This window comes from Nelumbo nucifera, chromosome 7 (genome assembly GCF_055504915.1).
Source record: "Nelumbo nucifera cultivar China Antique chromosome 7, China Antique-T2T, whole genome shotgun sequence".
In the NCBI taxonomy this organism is placed as follows: Eukaryota; Viridiplantae; Streptophyta; class Magnoliopsida; order Proteales; family Nelumbonaceae; genus Nelumbo; species Nelumbo nucifera.
In genome coordinates this window covers 52,616,417-52,639,314 of record NC_142655.1, presented here as the reverse complement: position 1 = coordinate 52,639,314, position 22,898 = coordinate 52,616,417, and the positions used below count along the sequence as shown (strand labels likewise).

At 36.6% G+C, this 22,898-nt stretch overlaps 1 protein-coding gene across 1 annotated transcript; it reads right to left on the bottom strand.

Moving 5' to 3' along the window:
- Positions 1-40: 40 nt before the first annotated feature.
- LOC104610974 (ribonuclease H2 subunit C-like protein) lies at positions 41-14,336 on the bottom strand. The gene is made up of 5 exons (XM_010277852.3): positions 14,000-14,336; positions 13,795-13,887; positions 11,420-11,598; positions 10,815-10,886; positions 41-585 (listed from the first exon to the last, which is right to left on the bottom strand). Exons 1-4 carry the CDS (start codon positions 14,178-14,180, stop codon positions 10,824-10,826), a joined length of 516 nt encoding a protein of 171 aa, XP_010276154.1. The 5' UTR covers positions 14,181-14,336; the 3' UTR covers positions 41-585; positions 10,815-10,823.
- Between the last annotated feature and the right edge of the window lie 8,562 nt (positions 14,337-22,898).

Here is a 22,898-nt window from a genome sequence, read left to right as displayed (position 1 = left end):
TAAAAGAAAACGGAGCACATATACAAAGATAGACATGAGATGAGGATAACTCCTATGAGTTAGATTAGAACGTAGATAGAAATAGAGATTTGTCAGCACATTTAAATGACTTTATCAGACATTTGCATAATTACATTGTGCATGCATTCCCTAGTTTTTTTTTTCGCTCAACCTTAGTTTTAACATAAGAAAATTAGCCTTTGTCTTCCCAGATACAGTGTATAGCGTGATCACTTGTTCTTACAGTTTTTTGAGCAGCTCAAATATAGATCCAAGTATCCAACTTGCCAGTAAACAAAGTGTAAAATCCAAGAAAACTAAATGCTCAATAAACCACACAAATGATCATCCCACATCTTAGTTGCAATCATGTCCTAGTCCCGCAACTAGGAAGTCCTCTGGTTATCCCTCTTCAAAAACAGTATCTGAAACTTGAGTTTCAATCATTGTCGTTACTCCTGCCTCAAACTCCCAAGCTGCTTCTATCTATGATCCAGTTTCTTGTTCATACATTAGAAAGCCAATAATACCTTGTCCTTTCTAGATAAAATTACATATGGCACATGCTGCTACCACTAGCTTTACCTGTAACGGGCAGGGAGGAACCAACGTCAAAATAGGGAAACATAAGACACAAAAAATGTGAGAAGTGTCATTTTTTACAAGGTAAATAAACCTAACACTACAATTTAAAATGTAAATCAAGAAGAAAAGTTATCAAGTAGTATGAAATAAGTTTTTAAGTTCATCTCAATCTGAAATCCTTGCACACTGGAAACATTTGAAACTAGGCACCAAATGAGAAACATTGTGAGTCAATTACAGTATGTATGCATGTACAATAAAGAAAAACCTTGCTTAGGTTAGTCAACAAGGTTTTCGTTGAATTAAAAAAGTGTAGATATATTAATTTTCCATGACTCAGAACACTGTGATAGAACCATAAAGACATGATTGCAATTTGTCATCTATCTGAGGCAAGGTTACCCACATTTAGGTGCAAATACAATGAATAAAATACAAGGTATCTTTTTCTTTTTCGAGAAAAGGTAACTTTCATTAAAAAGAAAGGGGAGAGATATACAGGATGTATAAGAGATACATCAATCAGGTACTAAAAAAAAACCAAAAAGCCTTCCTTACCCATTAAAACGGAAGCTCTATATTGCTGTACAAAAAATCCCTGCCCACCCCAGATTTAGCAAGAGCATCTGCTACTGAGTTCAAATTCCTTGGAATCCACCTGAAGACACAGTGTAGCTGCAATTGGATAACCCTGATTTCATTGATCTGATGAGAGAATCTCCAAGGTCCCTCCTGCTGATTTAACTACACACCTCAGCTTCAACAGCTTCAGCCTCTCCAATGGGTCCACTATAGGCCCAAACTTGAGTGCCTAATGAAGTGAGAATTCTGCAACATATTCCTGCTTGACCTCTGTGGCTAAGTCTACTTAAGCAACTGCCATCAAACTGGAGAACGAAATCTGTAGGGGGTCTGGTGGTCATAGGAACTGTGTGAATTCTATCAAAACTTGAAGAACTCAGAACCAGCCCCAAATTTCTTTCCAAGTCTCCCATTGAAATGCCTCTGAACATACTAGAAACCTTCATCCAGGAATTAATTTGAAAAAGCACCCTTCCTTTTAACTCATCCAGGGAGGAGTACTTATCTTCAAAGATTCTTTTGTTACACTCCTCCCAAATGCACCAGCAAACTGCATGGACGATCGCCTTTCCGTAAAGAGCAGCTCTTTTACTTGAGGTACACCCAGGCCATTGTTAAAGGTCAGACATCATTTTGGATGTCACAAAGAGAAGAAAGTGTGAAAATGAGGTGTCAAATGGCTTAAGATATGTCTCATATTCAGTATTACTTACACCTATACATCTGCCTTCAAAAATTACTGACCCTGCACACACATGGATTTGGGACATAGGTTGAATATAGTGGTCCAGGAACCTAATGCCCAGCCATATGTTGTATATTCTGTAAATAAATACCTACCACAGAGCTAGTCATACCTATGTATTTATTGTATTTATTCCAATCGTTGTGAAGACATAGTTAATGTCAAGGATGCCTTGAATACGAGGCAAAGATTAGATGGATAAAATCCATCTCATCATCATCATCATCTAATCCTTGTCCCAACCATATGGAGCCAGCTACATGAATCCTGTTTTGCCATTCTGTTCTGTTCAGTGCCAAATCCATCTGAAAAAGTTAACTTTTTTTATTGGAAAAAGTTGACTTTGCTCTAATTGTTCTCCTAGGTTTGGACCATCTAAATGGTCACTGCAGATCCTCTTAGATAAATTAAATGGGAAATTACTGGTTTGGATTCCCAAGTAAAAATAAAAACATGGAAAATCCGGATATAATTCAATATTTTGCTTTTACACTTAAAACTATTTCTAGAATTAGATGTTCACAAAATAAAAAGAAAACAAAGAAGATGGTTAGTTTTACCAGAATAACAATGACAGAACATCACATGATACTCCATTTCATTATTTCTTTCATTTGGGAATGGTTCTTCCCCCTTTTAAGTTGCACATGGACAGTGCCTACGAGTATGCCCATCTTGTTCAGTGAAGGAACTTTTACATAGCCAAGGATTAAGGAAGAGGATCATATGGTTCTTCCTCTTTTTAGTTGCACGTGGACATTTGCCCCTTTTCATATGATGATTTGAGGAAAAAGTGGGAAGAAGTAGCTGCAACATCTTCAAGAAAAACAAAGGCACCAAAGCCAATGGACACCAACTGAAGGAGACTTAAATTAAATTTCAATGCTAGCAGCTTTGGAACCCCAGGTCCCTCAGGAGTGAGTGGAGAGTTTAGAGATAAAGATGGCCATATTGCAGCTATGTTCGCAGGCCCAATCAGTTTTAAGGATTCCATAAGGGCTGAACTCCATGCTATACTCCATGGAATCCAACAGGAAAGAGATATGAATTTAGATAAGCAAATCATGAAGGGTGGCTCCAACATTGTGGTTGGATGGCTGAAGAATATTTTTTTTCTTTTTGATGAATAACAGAATGTGATTTACTAAATTAATAAAGAAAGTGTACAAAGAGGAAAAGGGAGAGATAAACTCTCTTAGCTCTCCCAAGTACAGATACAGACAATATAATTACAATACAGCCCAAAATAAATGACCCCCCCCCTGCTTTGCTAATGTATCAGCAAAGGAATTAGAATTCCTCTTCACCCATTGCACATTGATTTCCATTCCTAGAGACAGCCATTTACTCATTTTCTCATTTATATAGCACCAACATCCAGCCTCCTCTTCTGCAACCACTCAATAACTAACTTTGAGTTCCCCTCAATTACTAATTACTAGTGTCTGCATGTTCAGCTCTCTAGCCTTTCAAAGACCTTCCAGCACAGACATTATTTCAGCCCTCAAAGAATCTCCAACACCAACTAATCCCAAGTAGACAGCAATGATTCTTCCTTGACACTCCTTGGACCCTTAATACTCGTGGGGATCTAGCAATTAGTCTAGGAGGCAATACTGAATGTGGAGATGGTTAGGGTATCAAAGCTGTTAGTCGATGCTCAAGATTGTTAAAGAAGTCTTCATGGAATCGATTGATGGTGCCCTGGAGAGGGTGAGATGGTCAGAGAAGTGCCTAGTAGGTCCTTTTTCCCATTCTGATCCTGACAAAGTCAAGGTTCTAAGATGGGTCAGATCAAAGTGAAACATGAAAGAGAAAGTCCAAGTGAAAAAAGTTAAACGCAGGGTTTTTTTCTCTTTGTCTTGAGTAGCAAGGAGGAGGCATCCGTTAGTGGCAGTAATCAGAGAAGTAGGTTCAAAGAGCCTCATGTGGATCAATGTCTTCAGAATTCCTCTCCATGCCTGGAATTTACAAACTTTATGCGATGGGAAATGCTTGTGGCTCCTTCAAGAAAATTAATGCTTGCACATACTGGATGAAGAACCTAGTTTCAGCAAGAATATTGGTCGAAGTTGAGGAGGTTCATCCGGTTCCTTCATGACTTGTGTTGAATTTTGCAGGGGAGTGGTACAATCTAAGGCCGGTGGTTGAGGGTTGCATCCTGTTTCGATGGATGGAGGAGAATCCAGCTTTTATGCTTTGCTGTGCTCAGGTTTTCAATTGCCTATCAGAAATAGGAGGGGAGACGATTGTGTAGGAACTCAGGGGGTTGGAGGAAGACGGTGAAAGTTGAAAGGTCGATAGTGTGGACAAGCTCACTAAGGATAGAGTTGGAGATAAGGAAAGGGAGGTAAAAGAAGAATTTAGGGGAAGGAAGCGAAGAGCCTTTGAGTAAGGAGGGGCACGTGGTGGGATAATTTAAGGGGGAGGTATTCAAAGAGACCGGAAGGGCTTCTTTGAGATTGGGTGGGAAACAATTAATTGGTGGGGCCTACCTGAGGAGAAGAATGCTTAGGCCTTTGGGCATTCAATTTCATAAAGATAGGGGCTTACATGTGAAGTTTTTAAGTAATTTAAAGAAGGATGGGCCGGAGATAAAGTTAGAGATGAGGTCAGATTTCAAGGGAGAAAAGAAGAGGGCAGGTGATGGGTGGACCCAGAGCAATGAGTTCTTTTGAACATTTGGTAATTGCAAGCACAGGCCTATTGGAGATTTTTGTCAATGGCACTTCAGCAGGTGTTGAAATCTCTGTGATTCGCAAGCCATCTTCAAGGCCTGAGAACATTCCCCTGGCCAAGCTGAACACATACAATTCTTCTGACTCTACCAGTGGGGGGCCAAGTACAATCTCTCTTGCTCCTCCGAAATTATGCCAGCAAAATAGGGTCTTAGGTACATTTCTGATTAGGAGAGGTTCAGCAGATTTGGAGGTGGAAGTTGGGGAGGATAGTGGAGCGAGGGGAGAGGAGTTGGTGAACAGAGAATTTAAGAATAGGGAAGGGGAAGGCAACAAGGAAGAGGGAGACAACATAGAAGGAGGAGAGAGTTAGAAGGTAAGCACCGTCAAAAAGTTGCCTCATGGTGTTAAGGTAGGGGTGACTCTGGTTCTTCAGCTTCTGAAGTGGTCGTTGGAACTTGGAAGACGGGGTGTTGATTTGGATCGCAGAAGGAAGGATAATGATTGGGTTGAAAGTTGAAGGAAGGTTCAGTTACATCTCTATTTTCTGGCCCAACTGGTGTTGGGGACTCAATGAGAGCAGAAATCTTGGCTTTGATGGAGGATGTGAAAAGGGCTACAGAACTAAATATTAACAGGTTGATCATTGAAGAAGACTCAAAAGTGGTAATAGGATGGCTAGGGAAGGAAGATGATGGACTTTGGACATACAACAATGAATGAAGACAATTCAAGTGGCTAACTCAAGGTATGGAAGTGAGATTGCAGTGGGTTAAAAGATGTGCCAATTCATTTGCTGATGCACTTGCCAAACAAGGGGTGGGAAGAAATCATTTGCTTTGGGCTACATTGTAATTTTTCCCTTTGGGGGAGAGTTAAGAGAGTTTACCTCCCCCACTATTGTATTTGAATCTTATCTTTGTTCTCCTTTAATGAAATCCTTCAGTTATTGATCAAAAAAAATAAAATAAAATAATGATTGGGTTGAAAAGGATGATGACTCAACGATTCCAAAAACAAACCTAGAGCTTCAAGTAAGTTCGACATTGTCCATGTTACAAAGGTTTTTTTGAGATTGAGAGAGGATCTGGTAGGAGAAAGACCAACTAACAAATACAAAAGAATTTCTAAAAGAGAAGCAAAATCTAGAAATATTTGTCATGAGAACCCCCAAGTGGAGAAGCAATCTCTAGAGGTTGGAGATGGGACGAGTTTCATCTGGAAACCCCCAAGGTGATGAACTAAAGAAGGTTGACTCGGTAGAGAAGATGGCTTGCTTAGATAAAAATAAAAGCTTTGAATTTTCTTCCATTGTGGTGTCAGAGGAGGAGAAATAGAAGGGAAGTTTGGATTTGAAAAGGTTAGTTGATAGAGAAGTGGAAGTTGGAAGTCCCTGGGCTTATTCTTTATGGGAGGGGAGACTGGAGAGCTTTGCTAGGAAAGCTTTTGAAGCTTTTGAAAGGAAGAGGAAGGAAGAATATGCTGAAACTATATTTGGCTTACCAGTCATGTGATTAATTGCCCCAGATCCAATGACCCTAGGAGTTGAGGATGAAGTAGACACATGGAATGAAAAGGTATGGTTACCTGAGGTGGATAGTGGATACATGTGAGGTAGGAGTGAATCGAGTGATAGAGGTCTCTTCAAGTTGATTGAGAGTTCTACCATACTCTTCAAGCTGATTACGTAAGGCATTCAGCATTCCCTCCTTAGAACCTTGGAGATACTCTCCTGAAATGAGCCACCAAAGACAACATTAGCCGAACTAGACTTCTTCCCAGGTTGTTGTGATTGCTTCTTCTAGAAATCCAGAAAGTTCTTTGGCTTGCCAACAAGGTCCCAACAGGTCTCTTTGGTATGTCAAAACCTACCACAATGAGAACACCTCAATTTATCTTTGTAAACTTCTTCAATTTTGTTCACTATGTCACCACTCGGTAATAGAATTTAAACAAATTCCCTCGAGGTCTTTTGGTGTCCAGGGCAAGAGGAAGAAGGAGATTTGGGAGTGGGTGATTACGAAGCTCGTGAGACCAGAAGAATCGAGCATCTCCGAGCAGTTGGAGGCTGAAACAACTGCAGAGAAGTGTGTCTCCAAAGCACTCCCGTGGGTTTCTGAAGATAGAGATGCACAAGAAAATGTTCCCGCCAAGGAATTAGAAAAGTTCCAAATGGAGCAAAGGAGGATGATGGAGTGGTAGAAAGTGTTAAAATGAGTGGAAATCAAGATAAGGAAGAATTCCCAAAAAAGAATGCGAGTTTCACCTCATCAAACAGTAAGGGTCCCTCTTGTGACTTCAGTAGTAAAGATTTGGTCCAGGAATTGGGGGGAGTCACGAATGATGAGATTAATAAAAGGACGGGAGAAGAAGAAGTTTTGAGTTCTTTGGTTTCCATTGGAAAATTGGGGAGGGATATGGGGAGGGATATGGGGAGGAAGAGAGTTGAAGATGTGTCAAAGTTGACTAATCATGAAAACCCCAAGGCAGGGCAGCTGAGAAAAAAGAAAGGATCCAGCAATGGGCAGCTCGTTCATGTTACCAAGGTTTTTCATCGTCTCAAGGAAGGACTGGTCGGGGACAGTCAATGTGGCAGATTCAAGAGAAAATACAAAAGGAGAGGATGTAAGCTCACAGCTAGAAATCAGAGCTGTCTGACAAACAAAGGTGATGAAAACGGTTTAGATGTGGATTCAGATAAGAAGGCTCAGAACACTGATTTAAATTATCAAAGAGGGGAAGCACTAACAGGGGAAAAGGAGGATAAGTATAGGTTAAAGGATTATGAGAACAATCTGGAGGAAGAGAGAGAGAGAAGGAAGGAGGCTGAGGAGAAAAATAATGAAATTAGTGAGGGGTAAAAGGAAATAGGAAAGAATTAAACTGAAGAAACTCCTAAGATAAATATGATGGAAAGAGGAAAAGTCGGCATTGATCAACTAGTAGATAGACAGTTGGCAGTTGGGAAATCTCTTGGTCTTTTCTTTTTGGGGGGAGAAGCAGTGGTGAGGAAGGCAATCGAACAATTCGAACAGAATAGAAGGCAGGAAAATAATAAGAAGGCTGTAGTTGAGGAGGGGGTGGGAACTGGGAGGAAGGCAAAGGAGAGGAGATTGGCATCGTTGATGAAGAATTAAGTGTTTTCTGGTATGATGCAGGTGAAAGGGTGAGGATTGTGTATCTGTGGTTGTTTTGCTTTTGGTTCCCGGGCTTAGTTTGCATGCTCTTGCGGATATTGCAATTTTGGGTTGTCTTTATAATTCTTTTGGGGTGGTTGGTTTTTGTAAGATATTTCGAGGGGTGTTGTGTTGGGATTTGGGTGAAAAAGTCTCTCATAGGAAAGTGTTTGGGAGTTGTTGTTCCTTAGCTTTACCATCTAGAATGGAAGAGAGAGAGAGAGAGAAGAGAGGAGAGAATAGTAAAGAATATTTAACAAAAGTTGTCAGTGGCAGCGCCCACACTGATTTATATATTAGGGTGTTTAAAATAAAGAGGAGAAATTACAAGAGTACCTCTGATTACAACTTAATAGAAAAAGACACTAATAACAGTCCTAACAACACTATCCATTTAAACTTTTTTGAAGTCATTGTTGTTATCAGCCTTTTTAAACTCATTATTGTATATCTATAAATCATTTCCTTTGTTTAATAGTCACTTGATCACCAGTTTTGGATCTCTATCAATGATCAATTTATGCACAATCAGCTCCTTTGCTCTAGATAGTAGATACACCTTCCAAAGCTACCAACACTTCAGCCTTCAAGGAATCCCCAATGAAATCGGACCAGAGAACAAAGCCAGCACATGCACTATTTCATTCCAAAACACACCTCCAGCACCTGACGGTCCTGGGTTCCCTCTGTTGCTGCCATCAAAGTTGAGTTTAATGTACCCAACCTCCGGTGGAGTCCAAGAAGTACTAATCCTGGATTTCAAAACTGAAGTAAGAGCCACTTCCTTCCACTTCCTCATTATGCCATCTACTGAGTATTCAGAGCAACTCCATGGATTTCAGCCAATGAATCGCCCTGATTGTTATACATTCAATTACCACTTCTTTGAACCTCTCTTTCTCCTTAAAGATTGCTGTATTCCTTTCCTCGCAGTGCTTAGGTTACAACAGCTCTTAAGCTTCTCCACTTGACTCTACCTCTCTTCTTTGGCCAAGCAAATGAAGATGCAACAAAGATTTGGACCCACCCAGGTAATGTAAATTTAACCAAGTTACCCAAGCAAACATCATACCTGAACCTGAAGAAAGGAAGGATTGCACTAATGGCTTTCCAAGGAGACATCCTTGCTCCTTGTGCTTCTTGCAACAACTCCAGCATCCTAACCATTGTCCAATTTCCCATGTATACTAACTACCACTTTATGCCAAAATTTTTCCTTACCCAACGATAATCTCCACAACCACTTGCCCAACAGCACTAAATTCCTCAAAGGTGCTGTCAAATGGATGCAACAAAAACAAATGAAAGAGCTAAGAACCCTAGCTTCATAACTAAATGCAAGTTTAATATGGACACACAAATCAGCAAACATGATGGCTGGTGCCATGGAAAGACAAGGAGTGAACAGGGAAAAGTTGTATAGGGGTATATTGTAATAAGGAACTGCATGTGAGGGATGGGGGTGGGTACCAGCCTCATTAGGAGAATGTTAGGCATATTCTATGTATTCTCCATATTTCCAAGACCCAATGCACCCTGTAATATGCTTTTGCAAACCAACTCCCATCTAATCAAATGATCTTTTCCACCTTTCCCAGATCTCATAAAAAGTCCCTCATTATCTTTTCAATTTCTTTGCCCACGTTCTAAGGAATCTTAAACATTGATAAATAATAGACCAGAAGATTAGCCAAGGTAGACCATCAACATTATTCTTCCCCAATGATATATATAAATTCATTCATTCGATAAAGACTTTTTATAATGACAAATGACTTGAAATTCTATTAAAAGAAGACAAGGGAAAAGAAGAATTGTGCAACAATCAGAACCGCAAGAAGGGAAAAGACCTAAGGCTGCAAAGGGATCTAATTGAACCGGATATAAGGTAGATCTAAATTTGGTTCGTTTATATTCAGATTTGGATTGAATCTTATCCATCAGATTTATATCAAATACAAATTGAAATCAGATTGCAATCAAATATTGAATAGAATTAATAAAATAAACAAAGAATAACCAGAATATTATATATTATTAATAAAATGATTTTTTTATCAGCAACACAGAAAATATTAATTCACAAAGGAGATACAACAAGAAGTTGTAAACAACCAGAGAACCAAAGAAAAAAACAAAACTACCCCAAGATATTACAGTTGTGCTCAATACATAATCTGTCTTTGAACCCCTTGATTGGCTAAACCATCAGCCAAACAATTTGCAGATCTTCTAACCCAAACAAGTTGAATACTCATAGCTCTTGAGAGGCAAGCAAAAAAATAAATAAATTTTAACATGAACAAAAAATATTGAAAATAAATTTTATGAAACTTGAACCAATGACTCTTTACTAAAAATACAACATTCAAACCAACTTTACTAATAGATAGAATATAAACTTTAAGTATATGTAAGCATATACATTTAAATTGAATTGGATCAGATTAGGGTAGATCCATGTTCAATCCAATTATAAACAGATCAAATTTGATTCACCCTTAACTAAATCAAATTCGGATAAACAAATACCATTTGCATCCCTAAAAAGACTCCAAAAACAATTAAAAGAGATGAGCCAAGAGACAATAATACCCCAGAAATGCCTCAGAAAATGCTCCCCTACCATGGAGCCGCATTTCCATGAAAACAATCTCTTGCATACAGCTTGAATATAAGAAAATACCACATTTCCCATCTCAAAACTAAGAGTAGAAATGTCAATATGACTTATCTATCTATTGGTTGGCAAACTCATCACCAGCTAGGTTATGTGTCTTCCAGAATTTGAGCAATCTAGTCCTTCAGACTTTGCTGACAATTTTTGGGATACCTTAGAAATTCAAAGTTGTAATATGAATCTGTTAAGTCTGAACTGAAGCTCTTGATGCATGTTTTGCTTTGAGTTAGGTGTCATCTTGATACCTGAACAGCTTGTATCTGTTTTTTCTTATTAATAAAATTTTATATTTTACTCTTCAAAAAAAAAAGTTCAAAAGTGTAGTAGTGTTTGCAATGAGACTGTAACATGAGTTATAGGACACTCACCTTAACCCATCACATCCTCTCTGAAGTAGTAGATTGAGAAGCCAAATCATCACATGTCACAGGTTTGTGCAACTGCACTCATGCAGAGAAAGGACACTAATTAAAGTAGAAGAGGCACACCCTACAATGTAGCAAATTGTGAATTCAAGGTTGTCCATCAGAAAACATCAAATTAGGTCAATTCATCAAAACATAGCATCAAGTTAGGAGAGGCACGCCTAGTCGCCTATGTTAAGGCAAGGCACACCCCACAAAATGAGTGTCACCTCTAAGCCTATGTAAGCACACAAGGCACACCTTTTAGAACATTAGGTAAGATGACTTTTCTTTATATTTAAGTTTTTAGCTTATCTATTCTAATTTTTTGAAAAAAGAATATAGAAAAAGAGAAATAATTTTCCATTTATGATACAATTCACATTTGATTCAACATAGCATTTCTTACAATTTATAATACAATTATGATTTTCAGAACATGTAAACACTTTGTACTTTGTGACATAGGACAACAATTTTTTTATAAGTACATAGGGCAACAATTTTGTTTTTTGATAAGTACATAGGACAACATATTTTTGTTAAGTACAAAGGGCAACAAAACTTACTGCATTTGCAACCGCAAACCAGTGAAAGCAACGCATAAAAGCATCATTGCCTGAAGGAAGACTGTCATGATTCCAATATTTGATGTTTTGAAACTTTGCAGCCACCTTCCAACAGTTCCCTTCATGGGCTTCGGAAGTATTGCTCTTCTCTGGATTCTTCTTCTTTCCTAAAACATAGCCTAGAAGCGAGAAGCAAATAGGAAGAAAAAATAAATCAGATCAGCATAAGTTCCCATAAATACATTAAGGATTCTGATGAAATTATAGGTCATATAGCAGCACAGACAAGGAAAAAAAATTCTACAAGTAAGTTCTCATATGCAGGTAATAACACGTAGGGGTGTTCACAGGTCGGGTTGGGTCGGTTTCTTGGGATTTTCCCAACTGACCCGACCTGGTCGGGTTAGCTAAGGTGGGAACCAAAACCGACCCACTGACAGGCCAAACCAACTTGGTCGGTTTGAGTCGGGTTGGGTCGGTTTCGGTTTTGCTCCTGTACAAAGCCAAATAAAATCTGAATTAGTTGATAATTTGATATTCAAGAGTCCAACATAAATCTAAATTTAATTCAGGTAAAGAATAAAATCAATAAATTCTTCATGTAAAAACAAGTGTCAATAATGGGCCTTCTAGAGTAAAAAACTAGGTAAATCTAGGAAGGTAAATCAATAAAATAAAAATTTAGAAACCTTCTAAATTCTAATCTAGGTAAAAAACTAAAAAAGGATACCTAATTGAATTCTAATTGTAATTGCCTAATGGGCCTTCTAGAGTTCTAGTTCTAATAGAAGTCTAAAAATAGAAGACTATTAGGAATTAGGAAACTGCTCAAACTAGGAAGTAGGAACTACCAAACTAGTAGAATACTAGTTCGGGTCGGGTCGGGTTGGTTTCGGTTTTCACGCAAGAAAACCGAAACTGACCCGAGATTTCGGTTTATGTATGTGCCCAACCCAAAACCGACCGGTACGGATGAAAACCCGGCTGACTCGGGTTGGGTCGGTCCTGGTTGGTCGGTTTGGTCGGTTTGGTCGGGTTGGGCATTCTTATGAACAGCCCTAATAACACGTCAGACAAATAAAACAAGCCATGTTCTGAAACCTTAAACACAACTCAAATAAAACTAGATTAACATGACTTTAAGGATGGACCATTTATGATAAACAAAGTTACTAAATCAAGCCCAGAACCAGAAAAATACTACAAAAGATCCAAAATACTTCTAAGCTGATTACAGGACCATCATGATACCCATATCAATGGTTCATTATAGAAAGAGGAACAGTACTTTTCCACTACACTGTTACACAAGCAGCATGAAGATTGAGGATGTGGAAAACATCTACAAAGGCAGTGATACATATTAGCCTTGAATCTTCTTGTTCTGCATATGATACAGTTATAAGTTATCTTATTATACCATTTAAATGCATGTATGAAGGAGTTGGGAAGGGAGTTTTCCCAAGAGATATTGAGGATGAGTTGTTAGGATTGGGAGCCTATAGTGGATGCATTTTCCATTGATTTTTATGACAATTGCTTGAATACTGGTAAGGATATATCTATGGTGTACAGGAGAATCTGATAGAAAGGCCTACTTAGTCCAGATTTCCAAATTATCAATCATTCTTGTAATGTCTCAGAAAGGTTGGAGGCACACATACATTTAGTAACTTTTTAGTTTCGGTTACAGTGCATTCTAGATAAAATTTCACTACTCTACAAAAGGAAGTGGCCAACCTCTTTGTCTTGACTTTCCAAAGCACTTAGGCTAAGGGTGACAAAACTTTTGGATGGTGTTCTAGTGGCCAATAAGTGCATCAACTCTAAATTTAAGTTGTTTATTTTCTGTCTATGAATAATTGGTACAGAAAAGTCATATGGGTGTACCAATGGGGGAATTCATTGGTCTCAACATGATCCCCGACCCCAAATGCCTCATAAGTAATTCACGTGTTTCTATCAACTAGAAACATGTATCAACCATAACGAAAAAGGTAGCCTTAGCATTAAACTTTACTAGGTTTGAGCAACAGATTAAAATCAAGCGGAGTCTAATGAAGATAATCTCTGACTTTCTCGATGAATTTAACAGACACAATGTGTACCTAAAAGATAAACAGAAAAACTATAAATAGCAAAAGAAAAACCAATGATTGATGAATCTATGCAACAGCTTTTACAATCTATCTTCTAGTAGTAATTTTGCATTGCCAAAACCAACTGGATTTTTTTATTTTTATTTTTTTAACTGGATTTTTTATTGGTCCTAAAACCAACTAGATTCAAAAAGTGTAAATAAGAAATGAAAAAGAGAAGAAAACAAAAGAAAAAGAAAAAGAAAAAGAAAAAGAAAAGAGTGACGAATTACATACCACAGTAGCCTTCTGGGAGGGGAATCGTAGCACCCTGCAACTTCCTTCCTCTGAAACAGGCTTCCTCCACAGCTAAACCTTCGACCTCAACACCTAACCAGCAAAATAAAATTAAATGATGAGGCCTGGCGAATTATCGGAAGCTGAGAAAACCCAAAAATTGATGAGGTTGAGGGAAGAAGAAAACAAGGAAGCTGAAACTTGCCTGTTTTATGGGGTTTGAAGTACTGAGAAACAGGGCAGGGGCCGTCATGTTTGATGCAGCAGGGAAGCTGATGAACCTGACCAGTCAGATCCACCACTGACTCGGAAGAGCGAAGATCAATGCTTCCTAGGATTCCGTTCTTTGGTTTGTCGCTCAACCCTCTTTCACTCTCTACCTCCATTGCTTGGACGTGCACAAGGAAGGATCGTAACCCTAATTTTTCAGTTCATAACAGTTTTAGCTCTGATTTTGATTATGATCTCATTTCCCGCCCTAAATTAAAAATACGTAACAAGGTGAGCAATTCCCTTTATTTCGGTTCAGTTAAACCGAAATTAAAAATACGAAACGAAACCGAATTAAAAGAAAATCGAAATAATTGAAAAAAGTTTACGTTCGGTTTTTGAATATATAAATATATATATATATATTAAAATTGGTCTTGTCCATATTAGTATGTCTCTCTTTGAGAGAATTTATTTATCTATTTTTCTTTTTTTTTGAATTTTTTTATTTTTTAATTTTATGTCATTTTTGAAACAACTAATAGATACACTTAAATAATCTCTTCTCCTAAAATTTCCCCTAAACTACCTTCCCTACTATCCCTCACTTTCTTTAAAATTATCTCTAATTCCTATTTATCTTCTAAATTATCTCTAATTCTTATTTATTTCTAAAATTATCTCTAATTCCCATTTATCCTCTCCCCTACTTTTTATCTATATCTATCTAAAGAAAGTTTGGATTAAAAAATTTAAGAATTATTCAAATATTCTAACAAAATTATAAAATAACTTTAAAATATTTATTAAAAACACAAAAAAAACAATTTTATTTTTTACAAAATATATTACAAAATTATGTACTAAAAATTTAAATTATATTTTTCTGGATTATCAATTTAAATGTTTTTCAAATATTTAATAATATGTAATAGTTTTAAATAAACAAAATTCAAATAACAAAAAATTTTAAATATTTAAATAACTAAATATTTATCATAACTAGATTTTAAATTTAAAATAAAAAAATTATGTAATAAATTTAAAAAAATTATTCAAAGTAGAAAAATAATTATAACATAATATTTAAATTAATAATAATTTAATATATTACAAAATTAATAATGAAATTATGTAATAATAGTATAAATTATGATTTTATGGATAATTAAATTCAATAAATAATTAATAATTTAAATATTTTACATATTATTTAAGTATATGAATAAGTAAATATTTTAAATAACAAAATATTTAACATAACTAGATTTTAAATAGTTAAAATAAAGAAATTATGTAATAAATTTAAAAAAATCTAAAAAGTAGAAAAATAATTATAACATAATATTGAAATTAATAATAATTTAATATTTTTACATAATATTGTAAATAATTAATTTCACTTATATCAAGTAATAATTTGAGAAAATAACTTTCAAAAATAATATTTATTAATAATAATTTTAAACTCTCAATTTGTATTTATTATATAATTATATATACTAAAATTAATATTTATTGTCTTTTGCAATAAATGTATTTTTAATGATCATGTATAAATTTATTTTGTTTTGTTATTTTATAGAAAATTTTTAATAATTATTGGAGATTAAATTACTACAATTGAAATTTTTAAATGTAATTTATTGTACTTATTGTATTTATGGTATTTTTGTTATAAGTTATTGATTAATATGTAGTAGAGATTGTACTATTTATTGACTAAGTTAATATATTTTTAGTACTTATTGTATTTTTTGTAATTTCTGTAATTATTATATATGTTATTATCAATATATTTTCAATAATTGAGTATTTTTGCTATAAATTTTCAATAATTATTGGAGATTAAACTATTGTTATTTATTAGAGATAAGACTATTAATTTAGCTATAATTATGAGTGTTCATGAGTTGGTTCAGTTTGGTCGTAGGTTATTTGGCCAACCAAATTGACCTAGTCAGGTTAGGGAGTTGATCAACTGAAACTGACTAACCTTATGTGAAAACCGACCCACTCAAGTTGTATTGGTTTGGGTCAATATTTTGGTTTCGTCAATATGTTCAAAAGATTTAAACTTATAAATTTAATTTAATTTTAAAATTATAGTGTAATTGTTAAATAATAGATTTAAAAATTAGATTTACGATATAAAAACATATTAGACTAAGAAATATGGAAAAATTCCCACTTTCCATATTAAAAATTATATTTAAAACATAAAATATTAATATATATCCATGGTTAGGTCGTTCAATTTTGGTCAATTTACAAATGACCAAAGTGAAACTAATACAACTTGGTCGAATTGGGAAATTTTTGAACCAAAGCCAACCTAAAATACTAGAAAACTGACCAACTTAGGTTGAGTTAATCAGGTTGGTTGGTTTCATTAGTTTGATTAATAAACCTAACTGAAGTTAATTATTGTATTATAAAAATTTTATTAAAAGTAGTATATAAAATATGAATAATTATTAATTATTTAAAAGTTGAAAATATAACACAATAGTATACTCTTATGTGTTTCTATTAGGGTCATTTAATAGAACACACTTTTAGGGATGGTAATTTTCCCCATCCCTGACGGCGACCCGACTTCCCGACCTGATGAGGCTGAGAATGGGGATTATTTTGGTAGGGCAGGGGCAGGGACGGGGTTGGGATGGGGATCAGTTCCCGCCCCACCTCGACCTTGATTATATAAAACCCTAATGGCATTCCCTTGATAACCAACATAAAGACGAGGATTCCCTTTCCTAATAAAAATCAAACCCTTTTGGGGATCCTTCCCCTAAAAGTCTTAGGATCCTCCTTATAAAAGGAGGAATAAAGTACAACCATGACACTCATTATTTCCATTGCTACCCCAATCTCCTAAAACTCCTGAGCAGTCAAAGTGTATTCATTATCTCCCTTTGCAATAGGAATGGCAACGGGGCAAGGATCATATTCCCCGTCCCCGACCCCGACTCTGAATTTAACCCCCACACCCGTCCTCAATCCCTGTCAAGGATAAAATTTGTCCTCCAGCCCTGATCCCTAACGGGGATGGGTTCCTCGTGGGACCCGAATCCCCAAAATCTTTTTAGATAACAACATTTTGTTTGAAAAATAAATAAAAAATTTTAATTATAAATAACGCTTTAAATATGTTTTGATATATAGAAATAATATATAATATAAAAAACATTTAATCCCCTCCGTTGTCCCTACCCTACCAAAACAATCCCCATGGGGTCAGGGAAGTCAGATCCCCATCGGGAATAGGGAAAATTGCCATCCCTACTTTGCCACCCTGATCCTAATAGTTCTTCGTCCTTCAAGGAGACCATCCCCTCCTAGCCTACCACCCCACTTACGGTATCATCTAACATTATAGTTCTTTATCCTTCAAGGACCCCCTTGTACTATGGGATTTGTGACAAAGACCCCCAACACTTTTTTTTTCATTAAAGACCCCCCTCCATCAGTGCTCCATCCGTTATCTTAACGGAAAATTCTATTTCCGTTGTTAATGCAAAAGTAAAACCCAAAACTGCCCTTCCATTTTTTGGACAATTTTACCCTTATTTCCATTATTTACCTTATGGTTGAAGGCCCATTTTAGTTTCTACCGCAGTGGTTCTGTTTCTCCTGATGCATAAGGGAACTTCTTCACACGCTGGAGCTCGAGTAGTAAAGTAACCTAGGCAAGGGAGCAACTGTATCAACATCTCCTACTATTTCAGTGCGCCTCCATCTTCTCATAAGTTCATGTTTAGTAGGGTTTATGTTAGGGATTTTTTTTAGTGTTCTTGGTTTTGGTGTCTAATATGTACATGTGGATTCATTTATTCATTTTCATCGGCCTGCAAACTATAGATGCAAGAAATGCCTAAGCACTGGACATTAAAAGATAATGTTTGAGACAGCCTATTCATTCTCCAATAGTTGCATAAAATGTCTTAGCACTGGACATTAGTATATGGAAGTTTGTATTAAGCTTCTAATTTATTTATGGATGCATCTATTCATTTTCCAATATCTTTATTGTAATTTCTTCATTTTATGTTACAAAAATGTCTAAGCACTCAACATTCACACTTGAGCCACCAAACAATCTTAAGTTTGAAACAAAGGTCTGCGACTATGGGAAAAAATGTGTCATTAGGGTGTCCGAGACAGCCTCCAACCCTCAGAAGTTCTTTTATGCCTGCCCATGAAAAGTTGTGAGTGCAATGTGCCTTCTCTTAGTTGGGATGATTGCAAATTGTTGGTAATTGTATGTAGTGAAAACAACCAAATGTGAAACCATGTGATTTCTTCAAATGGGTCGCCCCAATCAATCATTAGGATGAAGTCACCTCTGATAGACACATGGCCCATACAAATATCACGTAACCTGAACCTTTGACGTATGGTTGGAAGATCTACATCAACAGATAGTTGTTTAGTCAGTTCTTTTTGTTGCATAAGAGTCGGTCAAAGAAGTTAGCTTGCTAGCCCATTGCCATAGGAATCAGTCAGTCTGTTAAGAGAGTTAGTTTGTTAGTCTGCTGCACAAGAATAGGTCAATTTGTTAAAGAGGTTAGCTTGTTAGACTATGGCATAGGAATCGGTTAGTTAGTTAGAAAGGATACTCCCATAATTAGGGGCTAGTAGTTTAGTTGTTGATTGTTAGCTAGTCTTAAGCATGTGTTAGCTGGTCTTAAGCATAAGAATGAGTCAAATAAGTTATTTGTTATTTCTGTTAAGTTGTTAGTATGAGAAGGCATAGGGATCGACCATGTAGTTAGAAGGCTAATCCCTTACTTTGAGGATATCTCAGTAGTAGGAAGTTAAGAAGTTTTTGTATTTAAACACCACCCCACCACATGGATGGGGCAGCTGAAAGTTAATACTCTTGTGGTCTTATTCTCACCCTAAGTAGAATACTCTATCTCTCTCTAGCTTTGACTAGGACCTATGAGAGAGATAGAGTATTCTGCTTAGGGTGAGAATAAGAGCACAAGAGTTTATTAACTTTCAATTGCCCCATCCATGTGGTGGGGTGGTGTTTAAATACAAAAACTTCTTAACTTTATACCACTGAGATATCCTCAAAGTAAGGGATTAGCCTTCTAACTACATGGTCGATCCCTATGCCTTCTCATACTAACAACTTAACAGAAATAACAAATAACTTATTTGACTCATTCTTATGCTTAAGACCAGCTAACACATGCTTAAGACTAGCTAACAATCAACAACTAAACTAGCCCCCTAATTATGGGATTATCCTTTCTAACTAACTGACAGATTCCTATGCCATAGTCTAACAAGCTAACATCTTTAACAAATTGACCTATTCTTGTGCAGCAGACTAACAAACTAACTCTCTTAATAGACTGACCGATTCCTATGGCAATGGGCTAGCAAGCTAACTTCTTTGACCGACTCTTATGCAACAAAAAGAACTGACTAAACAACTATCTGCTAATGTAGATCTTCCAACCATACGCCGAAGGTTCAGGTTACGTGATATTTGTATGGGCCATGCGTCTATCATTGCCCCCGTCTTTCAGAGGGACCTTGTCCTCAAGGTCCAATTTGATGTATTTGTTCCATAGCTCGTCGAAGGTTGGTGTGAGCTCCCTCTTCATCATCTGTCTCACTTTCGTCATAATTTCCTTCAAGCAACAGCAACTGCGGTTCTTTGCATTTGTGCCCTGGTACAAATTTCTCATCGCAATTAAAACAAAGGCCTTGAGCACGCCTCCTTTGAATCTCAGTCCACGTGAGTCATTTTATTGGTGAAGCAGACTTCAGTTTCATTGGAGAAGAGTCGATAGTGGTCCTATTGAATGGACATGTAGCCTTCTCTTGACGGTTTAGCTGCTCATCTCGCATCCTAGCCAAACTGATGGTTTCTTCAAGGATCTCGGTTTGAACATCCGAATTCCATCGGCTATGTCCGTTTTGAGACCTCCCATGAACGTGCCCACCAACGCCTTTTGTGTCCATCCATGCACCCTATTGTCCAATCTTTCGAACTCCTTCTGGTATTCCCACAGAGACCCCGTTTGTCGTATTTTTGATAACGACTCATCGAAGTCTTCACAGTCAATTGGGCCGAAACGAGCCCAAAGCTCATCTACAAAAATCTTCCATGTTACCTCCTTCCGGTCTTCGTGATACGCCCGACGTAACCATTTCCACCATTGGTTTGCCTCTTCTTCCAAATGGAATGAGGCGAGCGAGACTTTCTGTGGTTCGTTGGTGTGCTGGTATTCGAAGAATTGATCAACACGGGCGAACCATTCGGTTGGGTCATCACCGGAATACTTGGAAAACTTGAGCTTGGCTAGTTTTGAGGAAAACATGGGTCGGCCTCCTTCTGAGTTGTCACGAGAAGGTCCAGAGGAAGATTGTCCGCTGCGTCCATTAGCGTGGCTCAGAGATGGTTCCTGCCGGGTCAACAATGCTTCGGACATCCTACTAATGGCTGCCTTGAGTTGGTGTAATTTATCATTAACCCCTAACTTGAGCCTTCTGAAACTTGCTTGGAGTCATCCAAGCCCAACTTCCAAACTCTCAATTCTTTCTTTGTTAGTTGCCATGGTGCTTAGCTCTGATACCAATGATAGGTCCCAGTCAAAGCTAGAGAGAGATAGAGTATTCTACTTAGGATGAGAATAAGACCACAAGAGTTTATTAACTTTCAGCTGCCCCATCTATGTGGTGGGGTGGTGTTTAAATACAAAAACTTCTTAACTTCCTACCATTGAGATAGCCTCAAAGTATGGGATTAACCTTCTAACTACATGGCCGATCTCTATGCCTTTTCATACTAACAACTTAACAGAAATAACAAATAACTTATTTGACTCATTCTTATGCTTAAGACCAGCTAACACATGCTTAAGACTAGCTAACAATCAACAACTAAACTAGCCCCTAATTATGGAATTATCCTTTTTAACTAACTGATTCCTATGCCATAGTCTAACAAGCTAACCTCTTTAACAAATTGACCTATTCTTGTGCAGCAGACTAACAAACTAACTCTCTTAACAGACTGACCGATTCCTATGGCAATGGGCTAGCAAGCTAACTTCTTTGACCGACTCTTATGCAACAAAAAGAACTGACTGAACAACTATCTGCTGATGTAGATCTTCCAACCATACGTCTATCAAGCTCACACATGTACCATGACAATGGTCAAGGAGTTCGTTTAAGGGAGGTGGAGAGGTCTGTAGCCGGGATAGGTTGTCGGGTGAAGGCTTTGGAAAGCAAGTCTAAGTAGATGTTAATTGAAGGCATGGGGGATGATGCGCCTGTTTAAACTGATAATCCTCTTCGGATTCATTATACTTTATGTTTAAAAAGTAGGGTGACATGGGAGAAGGACTAATGGGGCTCTGTCTTTTTTGATGTTCATATTTTAAGGCAATGGGTGCCAATGAACTATGCATGATAGGCGTTTGTATGTATGTTTTGCAAGAAACCTAATACCCCATATTACCTGAATTTGTAGGATTTTTAAGATTTGGCTATGATGTTGGTACATATATTACTCATGGCTTTATTAGTAGGTGGTGTGTTGGATTTGCATGTTAGAGCTTAATTGGGTTGACAAATGTGCTATGGTCTTGTTTATCGTGTTGTGTGTGATGTGTTGATATGGATTGTGCATGGAAGGGGTATTTGAGACCTTATTAGTGTGCTTCCTAGTATTGGGACCTTATCGTGGATTTAGTAGATAAAGCCAATAGTAGACAACATGATTACACGATGTTTGATGTCCTTATAAATGTTTGATAGGTCATTATCAACTTCATTAATAACTATTTTTATTCCTTGTTCAAGTGTAAATGTTGATTAAACAAAACAAGTTTTTTAAACTAGTGATGTCCTAATACTCTCCCTAGGTCCCTTTCCCTTTCTCGAGGTCCTGATGACAATGACACAATCCCTAGAGGTGCCAACACTCGCTCACAAGAGTCAAGCAAATGCAAGGAAATCCAAACTAACGCAAGCTCACTCATTATTAGTACATGCCATTGCAGCATATTATATCCTTAACCCAATGAAGAGTTAATGCTAGGGGTGCTGATGGTTCGATTAATCAAACCGTTATTACTGGTTTTTAGAAAACCGGTAACCAAAACTGAATCGAAGCCAATCAATTAACCGGTTGATCAGTTCATTTAACTGTCGGTTTTTTAATTTTTACAAAATATATTATAAAAATATAATAAAAAATTATAAATATATAAAATATTATATTTTAAATAATAAATAATATATCATATATTATAAATATATATTTATATATAATACATATTTATTCATTTATAATATATAAAAATATATAAAATATATATAATATACAAATATATATATATATATATATAAATATATAAAAATATATGTATACCGGTCGGTTCGGTTAACCGCCGATTTTCTATATTGGTTAACTGAAACCAAATCGGTACCTTTGGTTTTTTTAAAAAACACCAAACCAAAATCGAGCCGATTGATTCGATTAACCGATATTTTGGTTTGGTTTCGGCCAGTTTTTCGGTCAGTTTGGTTTTTCAGTTTTTTTTTTTTTCTCACCCCTAGTTAATGCAAGCTATATATCCTTAACCAAATGAAGAGTTAATACAAGGTATATATCCTTAACCCAATGAATAGTTAATGCAAGCTACATATTCGATCCTTAACCTAATGGAAAGATAATCCAAGTTATATCCAAAATATGTTACACCATAATAATTGTGATGAACATCAACACATTGTACCTATTTTACACCCCCATTACAAGTATTTATATTGTTAATCCAAGCAAAAAAACCTGTAAAGTACCATAAATTAAATAATTTTCTCTTTCAACAAGGAAAACCCACCAAAAAAATGGGATCTTT